The sequence below is a fragment of the Colobus angolensis genome, unplaced genomic scaffold (genome assembly GCF_000951035.1).
Source record: "Colobus angolensis palliatus isolate OR3802 unplaced genomic scaffold, Cang.pa_1.0 Scaffold224, whole genome shotgun sequence".
In the NCBI taxonomy this organism is placed as follows: domain Eukaryota; kingdom Metazoa; phylum Chordata; class Mammalia; order Primates; family Cercopithecidae; genus Colobus; species Colobus angolensis.
The window spans coordinates 4593675-4608382 of record NW_012115422.1 but is presented as its reverse complement, the minus strand read 5'-3'; the positions used below and the strand labels follow the sequence as shown (position 1 = coordinate 4608382).

Below are 14708 nucleotides of genomic sequence, written 5' to 3'. Positions count from 1 at the left end.
GATCCACTGCTCTCTTCAAAGCTGTCAGACAGAGTCGTTTGCGTCTGCAGAGGTTTCTGCTGCTTTTTGTTGTTGTTGTTGTTGTTGTTGTTGTTGTTATTGTTGTTTAGCTGTGCCCTGTCCCCAGAGGTGGAGTCTACAGAGACAGGCAGGCCTCTTTGAGCTGCTGTGAGCTCCACCCAATTCGAGCTTCCCAGCAGCTTTGTTTACCTACTTAAGCCTCAGCAATGGCGGGCGCCCCTCCCCCAGCCTCACAGCTGTCTTGCGGTTAGATGGCAGACTGCTGTGCTAGCAATGAGGGAGGCTCCGTGGGCGTGTGACCCTCCTGGCCAGGTGTGGGATATATTCTCCTGGTGTGCCCGTTTGCTTAAAGCGCAGTATTGGGGTGGGAGTTACCTGATTTTCCAGGTGTTGTGTGTCTCAGTTCCCCTGGCTAGGAAAAGGGATTCCCTTCCCCCTTGCACTTCCCAGGTGAGGCGATGCCTCGCCCTGCTTCAGCTCTCGCTGGTCGGGCTGCAGCAGCTGACCAGCACCGATTGTCTGGCACTCCCTAGTGAGATGTACCCAGTACCTCAGTTGAAAATGCAGAAATCACCGGTCTTCTGTGTTGCTCACGTTGGGAGCTGGAGACTGGAGCTGTTCCTATTCGGCCATCTTGCTCCGCCCCAGGATTCTTTAGCTAAACCATTTCTCTCCCACCTCTACTGGTTCTCACAGTCCTACAAAAGGAAACAGAAACTCTCAGAAACAAGAAGATTCAGAAGGTAAACCAAAAGCTTCCTTATCATTAACTTTATCTAATTAGGTAGAATAAATAAATTCCTATGTACTTAATAGATTAGCCAGTAGAGGCTTAAAATCTCAGGATACCAATCCAAAAAAGCTTTAGCTCTAAGATGTGGCCCATGAAATTTAAGAATCATGAAAAAGTAACCAAAGTGTTTATTTATAAGTCTTATTCTTTAACTATACATAAATTTAATTTCAGATGTATCATAGACATGAACATAAAAGATAGAATTATAAAGTTTGTAGAAGATAGCATAAGGTATATATTCACAACTCAGGGGCAGGAAAAAAATTTTAGAAAGGATATGTGAGATTGAGCACAGTGGCTCATGCCTGTAATCGCAACACTTTGGGAGGGAGAATTGTTTAAATCCAGGAGTTCAAGACCAACCTGGGCCACATAGTGAAACCCTGTTTCTTTAAAAAATAAAATTAGCTGGGCATGGTGGTGTGTGCCTGTAATACCAGCTACTTGGGAGGCTGAGGTAGGAGGATCACTTGAGCCAGGGAAGTCAAGGCTGCAGTGAGCCAAAATCACGCCACTGTACTCCACCCTGGGTGATAGAGTGAGACTCTGTTGGAAAAAAAAGAAAGAAAGAATATGTGCAACGATAGCAATTTAAATAATTGACAAATTACACTTTACCAAAATTTAAAACTTCTGTTTATTAAAATACACATTAAAAGAAAATTAATAGACAAGCTATAGACTGGAGGTAATATTTTTGAAACATATGTCTGACAGAGGACTTGAATCCAAAATATACAAAGAACTCCTACAACTCAATAACAAACAAAACAAACTATTGTAATTTTAAATGAGCAAAAAGTCTTAATCTGTAATAATTGTCTGCTTCACTGATTCAAATAGTTTCGATTTAGTGGAGTAAATAGCTTTTTTTTTTTTTTTAATGAAGTGGGAAGAGTTGATTTAAACAAACCTGACTAAGCACCACCTGGTGGCAGAGATTTTGAATTGCAGCTTGAGTTTTTGTGGGATATTTTTTAAAGGTAAAGTTTGAAGAGTGAATCTGCAGAAATAGACTTGAAAACAGTAAGAAATTCTAATAAAATGACAGCCAAATTAAATTTTACCACAGTAAAACTGAAACAAAAGAGCAAAGTCAATTCATCTATGCACTGAAATATCTATTGATATTATAAGATAAGATAAAGATATAACATAATATCCAGCCAAATATTTATTTGGTAGAATTTTAATTGAATATTAATACAATACATATAAGTTGGCTATTTGTGTGCCTTGTATTCAACATGTAGTATTGCATTTAATCTTCCTAAGAACTCTGTAAAGTACAGGACCACTCCATAGAATATTTCCATGGTTAAAATTTCCCAGTAGAATATATCTTTATTTTTAATAACCAAACCTCATAGAACATATTTATCTCTCAGTACAACATTTTTCTGAGTCCCCTCCCAAAGGTGAAAAAGGATTGAGAAAACTATGCAAAAACAAGTAAAGTCAGTAAGAAAAATATTTACAATGGAAGAGAAAGTATTACTTAACACAAAGAAAGTTTTTGTTAATAACTATATTAGTTATGATCAGAAAGTAACACTATGTATTTATTTATTTATTTATTTATTTATTTATTTATTGAGACAAGAGTCTCACTCTGTCACCCAGACTGGAGTGCAATGGCACGATCTCAGCTCACTGCAACCTCCACCTCCCGGGTTCAGGCGATTCTCCTGCCTCAGCCTCCCGAGTAGCTGGGATTACAGGCATCCATCATCACGCCCAGCTAATTTTTGTATTTTTGTAGAAATGGAGTTTCACCATGTTGGCCAGGTTGGTCTTGAACTCCTGACCTCAGGTGATCCACCTGCCTCAGCCTCCCACAGAAAGTCACATTTTAAGTAACTATAACATAACAGTATTTTTTGTTTTATATATACCTATGAATTTTACTGTGCTTTAGTTGAGTTTTAAGAAGTTGCTGCAGATCTTATAGTGCACTGTAATTTTTTTTGAATTAAAAATAATTAAAAGTAGCTTCCCTGTTAGTGTTTTCAAGAGGAGCCTCTACGTTAAGCAGTAGATGCCTGTGTAGTATTATGCTATACCACCTTATATATGAGACCCAAAGAGATTAAACCATTTGCCCAAGCTCCCAGGGCTCGGAAGTGGAGGCATGGCAGCCTGACTCTGAAGGCTGTGTTCTAACCACCCTGAGACACTGCTTCTATTGTGGCTTTGCTTGTATCACACAAATGGTATGTGCCATAGGTCAGTGCTTCTCAAAGTTCTTGGTCAATAGTTATTAGGTTGAATGTTACCAGTTTTATGTTACCTAAAAGGGAGTTCTGTGGCTAATTAGATTTGGGAAATACTAAGTTTAATGAAATAGAGCATGTTACTTTACTTTTTGCAGCCAAATGTGCACTGTGATTCTCTAAGGTTGGTAGATGAAGAAGGTGTTAGCATTTCCCAGACTTATTTGTATGAGATTTGTATAGATTAAGAATGTAGGCTGGACGTGAAGGTTCATGCCTGTAATCTCAGCACTTTGGGAGGCTGAGGCGAGAGGATCGCTTGAACCCAGGAGTTTCAGACCAGCCTGGAAAACATGATGAGACTCCTGTCTCTACAAAACAATACAAAAATTAGTTGAGCATAGTGGTGTATGCCTGTGGTTGCAGCTACTTGGGATGCTGAGGTGAGAGAATCACTTGAGCCCAGGAAGTCAAGGCTTCAGTGAGCTGTGATCACACTACTGCGTTCTAGCATGTGCAATAGAGTGAGACCTGTCTCAAAAACAAAACAACAACAAAAAATGTGTCTGGCAGCATAAAACATATAACATACATATGCTATTTATGTATGAGTGTGCACATGTCTGTAAATATGCCTTATGAAATACCACCAATGTGCATTTATTTGACTCACAGAACAAGACGTCTGGGGCAGGGGAGCCCAGGGTCAGGCTCCTTTCTCTTTCCCTTTCTGTTCTGTTCACAGCAAGCTGGCATTCACTGCCATGCTTGTCACCTCATACACACCAGATTTTGCTGCACCTCCAGGCTTTACAGCTGTATTCCACAAAGGAAGAAAAAAGAAGGAAGCAGTGCCAGCACTCCCACTTACAATTCATTGACCAACACAGTGGCATAAAGGCCACCCTGTAGGACCACCCCCAGCTGCAGGGAGCCTGTGAATTAGGGTTTTTACTTTTAAGCCTCTGTATCAGTGAGTTCTGATGTAGATAAATTGCAAAAGTTGATTCTCACTCATGTGACATGTCATCAGCTGCAGGTTGGCTGCAGTTCTGCTCAATATGTCTTCTTTATTTGGGGGCTTAGACTGAAGGATCAGCCCCTCTCAGGCCATGCCCTTCCCATGGCGGAGGGAAAAAGGAGGTGGCAGAACCATGTGATTGCTGTTGAAGACACACTCAAAAGTGGCATTTGTTACTTACCCCACATCCCGTTGGCCTAAAGAAGTCACATGCCAATGCTGATGTAAACAGGGCAAGGAAGCACAATCCTCTTACAAAAGGGGTCACAGATATATATATCAATATAATCTTTCCTAATATAATAAAAGCAGGCAAATGAGAATAGTGAGGAAATGGAAGTTGAGTCATCAGCCTGTTTGCTACAGGTCACACACACGTGCTCTAGCTTTTCATTTGCTTTTAGAGCATTTCACAGGACAAGTATTCACTACATCAAAACTATAGTTTTGAGCCACATCAAGTCTTGTTTTGTTTTGTTTTGTTTTTTGATAGAGTCTTACTCTATCGCCCAGGCTGGAGTGCAGTGGCATGATCTCAGCTCACTGCAGCCTCGACCTCCTGGGCTCAGGTGATCCTCCCATCTCAGCCTCCATGAATAGCTGGGACTATGGGCACACACCACCATGCCCAGCTAGTTTTTGGATTTTTTGTAGAGACAAGCTTTCGCCATGTTTCCTAGGCTGGTCTCAAACTCCTGGACTCAAGTGATCTGCCCATCTCGCCCTCCCAAAGTGCTGGGGTTACAGGCATGAAGCACTGCACCTGGCCATTGTCCTTTTCATAAAATAACTACCTATAGAAAAATTCCAGCATAAAATATTCTTTAATATGTGAATTATGTCAGAGAATGTTATTAGACAGGTTGTATCTTGCCATACATTAAAATCCACCTTTAAATCAAGGTGATATACATGAGCAAAGCTTATTTTTAAGCCAGGAGAATTTCAGAAAATGCAGTCATGTATAGTTATTAAAATTATTTTTTTCTTCTGAATCAGGTGCTATCATATCATGCAACATGTTCAAAAGCTGAAGTTGACAAGTTTAAGGTAAGGAAGAAAATGGTTTCCTTATTAGTGCATACAATTAAACTTCTCTTGGCTTCCTAAGCTCTGTCACTTGCCTCTAGAGAATTAATCCTGCTCATTGGGAGCTGGAGGACTAGCACTGGGCAAAGGTGTATTTGTATATTTCTGTTTTAGAGGGGAAGAGGGACTTATATATAACTGAGTAGTCGTTTTATAATCATTTACATGATTCAGTATTTCTTCCCATTTATTAAGAAAGCACAATATCAGGGGAAAAAAATCTGTAATATGGTGAGAGGCAGGACACCTGGTTTTGGCATCGGTTTTACCTCTAATTTGCTGTTCAGTTAAAAGCTTAGGGCTGTATTTCCATCTGTAAAAATATATGACTAGATTGAGATAATAATAGCTAACACTGTGTGCCAGACTCACTACCAGGCATTTTACCTGCATTAATTCATTTAATCCTCACAATCCTGTGTAAAGCAAACTATTTTACAGATGAATAAATGGAAGCACGGAGATGCGAGGCCACGGTCAAACAATTGTAAGAGGTGTAGCAATATGGCCCCAGAACTGGAGTTCTTAACCACTGTGCTTCCCTACTGCACAGGGTGATCCCCTTTCAACTCCAACATCTGATGAGTCTATGAATGAGTGTTAGGTATTCCTTATCACCTTAGTTACTACTATTTCCTTAAGTGCAATTCAGAATTCTTGCTTGTGTCCCTGCACTCCTACCAGGCAGTTTAGCAATGAGCAAAACACTGGAGTAAAGGGAAACTGATTTCCTTTCCTTTTGAAAGCTTTGGTGCCTGTCTTTTTACATATAGGTGGCGGTTCAGAAAATTATCAGGAAGAGCTACCACAGTCATGAGAAAGATCATGTTTTGTATTGCAATACTAGAATGTAATATCACTTGGTGATGGCTACTTTTCTAAGAGTCCCATTTGCATATATATGGCGGAGAGACCATTGGGCCTAAGAATTGAATCACATCATTAGAACTGAGCACATGAATGATGAAAGGGAGCAAAGGAAGATGTTTGTTCCAAACACTGAGAGTAGGGATAAAAGAACTCCTTGCAAGGGCCAGAAGCAGCACATATACTGTGAGCGTAGGAACTACTTGGGCTCCATCCAAGGATAGGGTCTATTATTGACTTAGAGAGATGCTTTGGGGAAAGACCTACAATTGTAACACAGATAAAAAGGGAGAGATAAGGTGACAGCTGACAGCAGAGGGAGGAGACAGAACAACTGAAACTACAGCAGTCAGGGCCCATTTGTTGCAGAGGAAAACATCCTGCATACCAGCTTGAACTAAAGCTCCATCAGGACAGCACTAATTGTATGTTTTATTCACTGCTATATCTCTTCCTCCTTTTATGGTCCTTGGGATATAGTAACACTCAATAAATACTTGTTGAATGGATGAATGAATGGATGGATAAGTGAATGAATAAATAAATCCAAAGAGTACCAATGGTTCTAGTACTCGAAGCAATTAGTCATTAATTTTAAAATGGTGATAATATGTAATTATTTTATGTATTTCATATAAATTTTACTTAATGGATATAAAAATTTTATAAATTTTCCATCAAAAATATTTAAGCCTTTTTTATTTTAGCCAATAAAGTTCAATTCTTCAGAAATCCTATTTATGAAAATATCCAATTCCTGCTAACATGCTCATATAATGTTTATATTGTATTTTTGCTATTATTATAATTATCATCATTGCTAAAAGAGGGAAGTGGTAGGCAAGAAGAAAGACAGCAAAGATGATAATATGAGCTTTGACTCATATGACCAAATATGACTGCAAGAGCTGCCCAGAGATATAGCAGGCCAAAATCCATAGTCGTTTACTTTTTTTTTTCTTTTGAGACAGAGTCTGGCTCTCTGTCACCCAGGCTGGAGTACAGTGGCACAATCTCAGCTCACTGCAACCTCCACCTCCTGGGTTCAAGCGATTCTCCTGCTGCAGCCTCCCAAGTAGCAGGGATTACAGGCACACATCACCATGCCCTGCTAATTTTTGTATTTTTAGTAGAGACAGGGTTTCACCATGTTGGTCAGGTTGGTCTCAAATTCCTGACCTTGTGATCTGCCTCCCAAAGTGCTGGGATTACAGGTGTGAGCCACTGTGCCCGGCCTAGCTGTTTACTTTCTAAAGGCACCAACATTTAGGCTTAATTTTTTGCTTAAAGAAAACATTGTCCTGGAATTTAGTATGCATTTCTATTGTTAGCTCACAAATATACTAAATATGCAGTATTTAAATTTGAGAAAAAAGGGTTATTTCATCTTAAAATTATCAAGATTGAGAACTTAACTGATTTACTCTAGATTTTATCATGAAAGATATTAGCTAGCATCCTATTACAATGTAATTGAGATATAGTAGATCATTTTAACCATTTTAAAACGGGAGTTTTCTTGATATATACAGTAAATAAAACATTATTCTAATTGGTAGTTGATGTCTGTTATAACTGCAGCAATAACATTAAAATGTAGTGGGCTTAAAATAATCCTGCACATAGACAGTGAAAAGCGTTTACCGAGATTCCAGGCTGGAATACATGCAATGGCAGTTTTCTAACATTGTAGCTAAATAACAGTAAATATGTGCTTTGTTTTGACCGATATATATGACAAACCATGTTTACGTTCAAGTATATTGTCATTCTTCCTATCTGCAGTACTTTTTTAACAAAGATGATTGTAAAAAAATTGTTTTAAATGTGCAATGCTTTGAAGTCTGGAATCAGAGTTATCCATGAGATTTCATGAGTTAAAGCAGGGGTCCTCAACCCAGGCCATGGACTGGTACTAGGCCACACAGAAGGAGGTGAGCAGCAGGTGTGCAAGCATTACCACCTGAGCTCCCCCTCCTGTCAGATCAGCAGTGGCATTAGATACTCATGGGAGTGCAAACCCTACTGTGAACTGCGCATGTGAGGGATCTACGTTGTGTGCTCCTTATGAGAATCTAATGCCTGATGATATGAGGTAGAACAGTTTTATTCCAAAACCATCCCCACACCCCCACTCCTCCCAGGTCCATGGAAAAATTGTCTTCCATGAAACTGGTCCCTGGTGCCAAATAGGATGAGGACCACTGAGTTAAAGGATGGCTGAGTCCCAATGTATTGGACTATACCCAACCAGACTAGTGATCCGTGATTCAGAACTTAAGCCAGAGTTTGGGAAGAAACTGATTCATCCAGTGCTGACAAAAATCTGGAGGTCAAATTTTACACACGTACATATGACAGACTTCAGTTGGAACCCAAGCTGCACCACATCTGGGATGCAGAAATGTCTGGGAGACAAGTGAGTTGTAGTTATTTATATGAGAGACTAACAGGCCTTCTGAGTCAAGAACTCTTCCTCATGAAAGTTAAGGCCACAGAACTCAGTGTCTAGATGATTCCAAGTTCAGCATGAAGTTTTTACCTTGGATTTATCCCTCACCTCAGCCTCTCATGGATCCATGTTCTTAGCTGAGAATATGAGTAAACACAGAAGGCATGGACTTTGGTATAGTTTCAGTGCATTAAATGCTCCTGATAGAATGAGGGTCAGCGTGCCAACAGCACACAACAGAAGGCAGCAGCCTAATGAAGGAAGCATCACTACAGACCCACGGCAGGGCCCCTTCCTACCTGTGTGACCAGCAGAAGCTGATGGCATCGATGGAATCAATGCAGGCTCAGTGGTCACATTTTAAGGACAGGTAAGGTATACCCTGAATATTCCCAAAAATAAGTAGGAGAGATGGAGACTCTGTACTATTGGAGAACATGATATATACACAATTAATTACTCTTAGTTTGGTACCATTTGTACTCAGAGATTGTGGGGTCTACAGGAAGATGGTTTCACGTAAGACAAACCTGTAGTGAATCTTTAATAATCATTAATGCTAGGCTGATGCCATCTTAGCCTTCCTCATATCTGGTCTTCCTATTTCACACCCCTTTATGTTTTGGGATTTTCTCCCCCTATTCTAGAATGCCTTGTTAGGGGGAGCATTGTTGTTCTGTTTTATTCTGATAACCCTATTACTTCTGTTGGGAAAAATTTCCTTGAGGAGTGTGTAGTAGTGATGGCTGAGAGAATGGGATTAGAGTGTGAAAACCTTTCTAGAAGTGTCCTTGGACTGCCCAGCAAGAATAAATAGATAAAACAACATATAATTAATCATCCAAGAATGTCAGAATTTGGGTTTATTTTTCCTGATTCTGATATATCATTTATACTTCAAGAAACAGTCTTTCTTGTAGGTTCACCTATACACAAAAAGATCACAGAACTTCCTGGAACTAATGAATTAACTATTTTGAAAGTCTGATTCAGGTCGTGGTATCAATAAATTATGCCTTATGAGTTGATTGTCCTGTGCATCTAATGAGGAAACTAGGATCTAAAAAATGGTTTTTAATCCTCATTAACATTTACTGATCTTCCATGAACTTGAAATAAGAAAGTTATATACAGAAAATTTGTGCAGATTTTAGTGAATGTTTATATCTCTGCAGCTCTGTGCTAACAGGAATAATGTATAAAGACCATATTGACAATTACATCTCCTTGAAGATGACTAGTTTAAAGGCTTTCAATAACCTAAAGATGCCAGCTGTGATAATATAAGAAAATGAGTTTAGTACCCCAATTATATGCTCCTGTAATTTTATGGACTTTCCTTAGATTCCAATGCGGTGGACAGACCAAACAGTTATCACTATATATTGCCAGTTTACCAATTAAAATCAACTCATGGACGTTGTGGTGTTATATTGCCACCTTGTATCATCCCTTCCTTCAATTGAGAACTGCATGGGTTACGGCTGCAATCAGAGATGAACTCATTTACAGCACTATAACTGCCTCAGTAATTAAGCACCAATAACTCAGGTTAGGGTTTGGGTTTGGACTACCTCATACATATTTCAAGTTTTCAATGTTAATGCCTAGGCCACGAATTAATATCCCGGTAAATAAAATAAAATAAAATAAAATAAAATAAAATAAAATAAAATAAAATAAAATAAAGTACCAAGAATAGGTATTCCTTGTGGCATTTATATACTGAAATAAGAATGACTGCATCAAAAATAGGATCTTATGGCCTCCTTTGCAGACTGAGCAATAGGATGTGATTTACTAGGCTTAAAAAATAAATTAGATTTGAGAAGACACTTTAATCCATGAAATAGTCTAACGTGTATAATAAGAAGCTTCAGCCCTCAAGACTGCCTTTACAGCTATGCCAGGAGATGTGTCTGCCATATGCCCTGCACTAGGGCCCCTTGCACAGCAGGCAGGTGCAGGGCTGCCCCCCTCCCCTTGGTTGGCCCAGTGCATGGGGTGCCTTTTAGTAGTTGATCTGCCAGGTGGTGTTCCTTTCTCCAGTTGACACAAAGGCACTACACACGCTAGCCATCGCCCTGTGCAATCAATTTCCAAGCCCTGGAAGAGCCCAATCCTTGCAGCGGCCCCTTGCAGAGGCAGAGTGTACTATGCAGACAGAGGGTAACACCATGGCATTTACCCGAACTCAGGTGACACAGAGAATGCCGAAGAGGAAGAGGGGTAGACCTGAGTCCCATGGACAGCTGCGGGATGGCAGAGGCCGGGGAGCTTACTACCCACCCCATTGGTAGGGGCACCTCCAGCTCCTCCCGCTCAGGGCAGATGACCCATAGAGGCTCCTCCACAGCCAGGGATAAAGCAGGACTTCTGGGTACCAGAAAGAGGGCAGGAGCTTTGTCTTGTTTCTCTGCAGTCTCAGTTCTCATGGCCTTCCTGAAATGCTACCTTCTGAAATGCCAACAGTGGCTTTTCAGTGCATCTCGGCTCATTTCTAAGGTTGTTTAAAAGATTACTTCGAAGCCATGTAAAAGGAATTTGGTACCTAGCCTATGCTGTCTCCTCTTCTGTGCCCGCCTTTGGAATTTAGGTAGTTGTTTTGACTTTAAATAGTATTTATGCCAAGTTTAATATCCGAGTTTTTGTTTTGTTTTGTTTTGTTTTTTATCGTCAGGGAAAGTTATTGAACCTTCACCAGGAAATTGACTGCAGAGGAAACAGCTGCATCAGCACCCTAAAGGGCATCTCCTGCTCACAAGCAGCAGCAGAGCCGGGCGGCTTGCACTGCTCAGGACGCATCCATAAATATGCGGAGTGTTTTGCGTTCAAATGTCCAGCTCTCTTTATGAATTGTGTCTTAATCAAATGCCACATCAGAAAAAGGATGGTTGTACTTTGTCACTCTTGAGTATTGAAGATAGTGGCGGAGGGCAGGGGAGTGGGTGCTGGGCATGAGGGGAACCAGGTCTGCAAGCCCAGGCTGGTCTTTCCTCCTGCTGAGCTAAGCGGCTAGGGATTGAGGGCCCTTCAAGGACCCGCCTGACCAAAATACATCCTGTGGTGACCCTGACCTCCCCTCACATCAACTTCAGCAGCCGCTGTTTGTCACTTCTATTTGAAAACAAAGCGAGGACACTGTCCCCACAAGGTCACTGTGAGCATCTCCTTTCCCTGGGAGGAAGAGTGGGCCTGGAGGGTTTTCTCTCATCTTCTCCCTCCCCCATGTTAGCACATCAGAGTTCACTGCGTTCCCTAAGTGTCACACGGGAAAACTCAGGAAGTCTGAACCTGAGGCAGTGAAATAAAGGAGGGTTCATTTTTGTTTCAGAGTGCTAGGAACAAAGCGGCAACAAGTCCTGAAGGTCCAATGGAGAGCAACAGTGTGGCCCAGTGAGATCCCTGACTCCTGAACTGTGAAGGGAACTGGAGAGGTTAAAGTCATCAGAACCTTCCAGAACGCTGGGGCATCTGAGACTGTATCACTTTATCTTCTTTTTGGTTTTCCTCTAATTAGATCCATTGATAACTCTAGCTGTGGAGTCAGGAAATGAAGAACACATAGCCCCTCACCTCAGTGAGAGGGACTTGAGTTAGCCATCACAATGGGTGGCCTTCCCTCTGCTGTTCATTCATTCAGTATGTGCAGAGCTACAACCTCCTCGCTGTTGGGCTTCTGTAGCCCTCAATCTCCAGTTGCACACTTTGGCTATCATTGTACAGTCATCATGGGGTCCTCATCACCGCCCGCCCCCACATGCAGTCCTGTCCATTCTGCTTTCCAAACATCTCCTGCTCCTGTCCATCCTCACAGCCTTCACCAGTTCAGATCCTCACTCTCCCTCAGGCAGGCCATTATTGTACACTGCTCTCCTAGCTGGGGTCCCACCTCCTGCTGTTGACCCTATCCCAGATCCATCCTGTGCAGAGCTAACAGATGAACAGATGAACGCTTCTGTTGGCGTAGGTTCCAGCTCACAAAGTTTAGTATCTTCTATATGCCTCTAAATTCTTTCAATTTGAATTATTTAATTGGACATTAAAAGTATTCTAAACTTAACTTTCAGCTCACTTTTCCAGCCTGATTCCCATGCTCACACTGACCCATCCTTAATCAAATAGTTCTACTTGGTGTTTTCTGCCCATTCCCTGTCCTCTTCTATGTTTGCACCCATCCTTCTCCCTATCTGTATATATAAAGCCCTAACAATCTATCTGACCCTTCTCAACTGCCCCTTTCTCTATGAAGTCATTCCTGCTGTCCTTCAGTCAAAAGTGACCTTCTCATTTGCCCTTCTTCCCGCCATATTCATCACTTTCTACCTTGCAATATAAATCTTGGTGCACCTGTCTACTCAAATGATTAAAGCAGATGCATTTTTAGGAGAGAATCCTAGACTTACTCATTGGGTAACCCGTATGTCACCTAAAGCCATGCCTTGCACCTGGGTGCTGGAGAAATTTCTACCTTGTGACCAAATTCCTTGAAATGTTTACCATTTTTTTGGCAAAAGAAATTATAATGCTTGGGTGGGATTTTGAACAGGGACCTATGACAATGGAAATTTCTGACAATTTCGTCCCAACCCTTGCTTTATGCTGTTTGAAATCCCTTGTTTTTATGTTCCTGGTTGTTGTCCTGTGCACCCTAAACTATATGAAAATAAAGGAATTCCTTTCCTTTGTTTAGGATAGGTACTGGCCCTATCCTCTTTGGAGTGTGCTGTAGTGATAGTGTCTCTCTTCCCTGCTGGAGGCAAAAGCCCCTTGCCTTTAACTCTTAGTTGATTCAGCAGTCTCTTTACTATTAAATAAGTTTCTTTATTCATGTATCCTGCTACCACCACCCTGCTGACTAAATTTTTTAAACCTATTTTTTTGACCTTCAAAACACCTAATACTTCATTATTTGTATTTGTATTTACTATTTTATATAGTTCTATATTCTGTCTTTTCTGTTTTTGAAATCATGCTCTGGTTTGGCTGTTCTTCCTATTTTTTCTCAGTTGGAAATAATTCATCCAAAATCTTTTAAGTGTTTGTGAATCATAACTCTTTTGGTCTCAAGACACCCTGTGAAATAGGAAGTTAGGAGACAATGTGTGGCCAAAGGGTTTTCTGTAGTCTCAGTAGCCAGACCTGCCCTTTTAACAGTCTTTGTAAGACCATGGACACAGTAAGACAAGAGCAAGCAAATGTATAAAAAGACAACGCAGCCACCAGACCTTTTGGTTGATTTCCATTTCTAGGCTTCAGGTTTCCTCATCTGCAAAACAAAACCATTTCTAGCTAAAAAATGCTATAATTTTATGAACCTGTAAAATTCATCTCTAGGAGAAAAGGGGAAAATAAAACATAAGACAACATAAATGTTGACAAAACATTTAGGGGTTTTTATGATTTTTGAATACTCAAATTTTTGAATTCAAGCTCTGTTCAATATAGCTCAGTTTGATTTCATTACATATAAGTAATTTCCAAAGCCCCTCATGACTATATTATATTTGCAAGGTAATATAATAATACTCATGAGGAAGATACGTGATTACTTGGGTAAAAAAAGAGACTCAATCTCATCAGTCTCAAAACTATACACTAATGCTACCTATAAATGTTTAAATAATAAAAATGTCTTAAATAATAAGAAATAGCAGTGTACAAAAACATGTACATGTCCATCATCTCACTTGAGGCTCACAAAGTCTTGGTGAGGGCAGGGTTAGCATATCTCCATTTTACGTAGAAGACAGCTAAGGATCAAATAACCAGAAAGAAAAATGGAACCCCTCTGCTTTGGTTTTTCTTCTGCAAGGTTTTGTGTGATCTTGAAGACAATGCTGTTCTTCAAGTGGAGTAGGAAAATGGAAGCAATGTCATGGAGTTTCATTCTTAAGTCATTTATTTTGATTCAGCTATTATTCTTGGAATCTTGGTGGCATTTTGACATGTTGAGGGTCAAATAAGCATGAATGGTGATGACGTCTGAGAAAGGCAGACAGAATTGTTGGCTGAACTTAACATATTGACTTTTAGTAAGACTGTTTATGGTACTCTTTGGGTAATTAATATGTAATGTTGTTTTATTAGAAACTTCTTTTTGCATTGTGGTTGTGCTATCCATGCGACATTTTGCCCTGGAGGTTTAGATTGCTTGGAAACCTAAGGAAATTGGAAACAGTAACATTATGGAGACATTGCATCATTCTTAGCAAGAGAGTATATGATTCATTATTCTGACATCTTGCC

At 40.3% G+C, this 14708-nt stretch overlaps 1 protein-coding gene across 4 annotated transcripts in view; it reads left to right on the top strand.

The window, feature by feature from the left end:
* Positions 1 to 14708, top strand: part of PDE11A (phosphodiesterase 11A) — a 511038-nt gene that overhangs the window by 363378 nt on the left and 132952 nt on the right. For all 4 annotated transcript variants that reach the window (XM_011944038.1, XM_011944040.1, XM_011944041.1 and 1 more), the window contains one exon: positions 5051 to 5101. In XM_011944038.1, coding sequence (XP_011799428.1) covers positions 5051 to 5101 — 51 coding nt within the window. The remainder of the gene's footprint in view (positions 1 to 5050; positions 5102 to 14708) is intronic.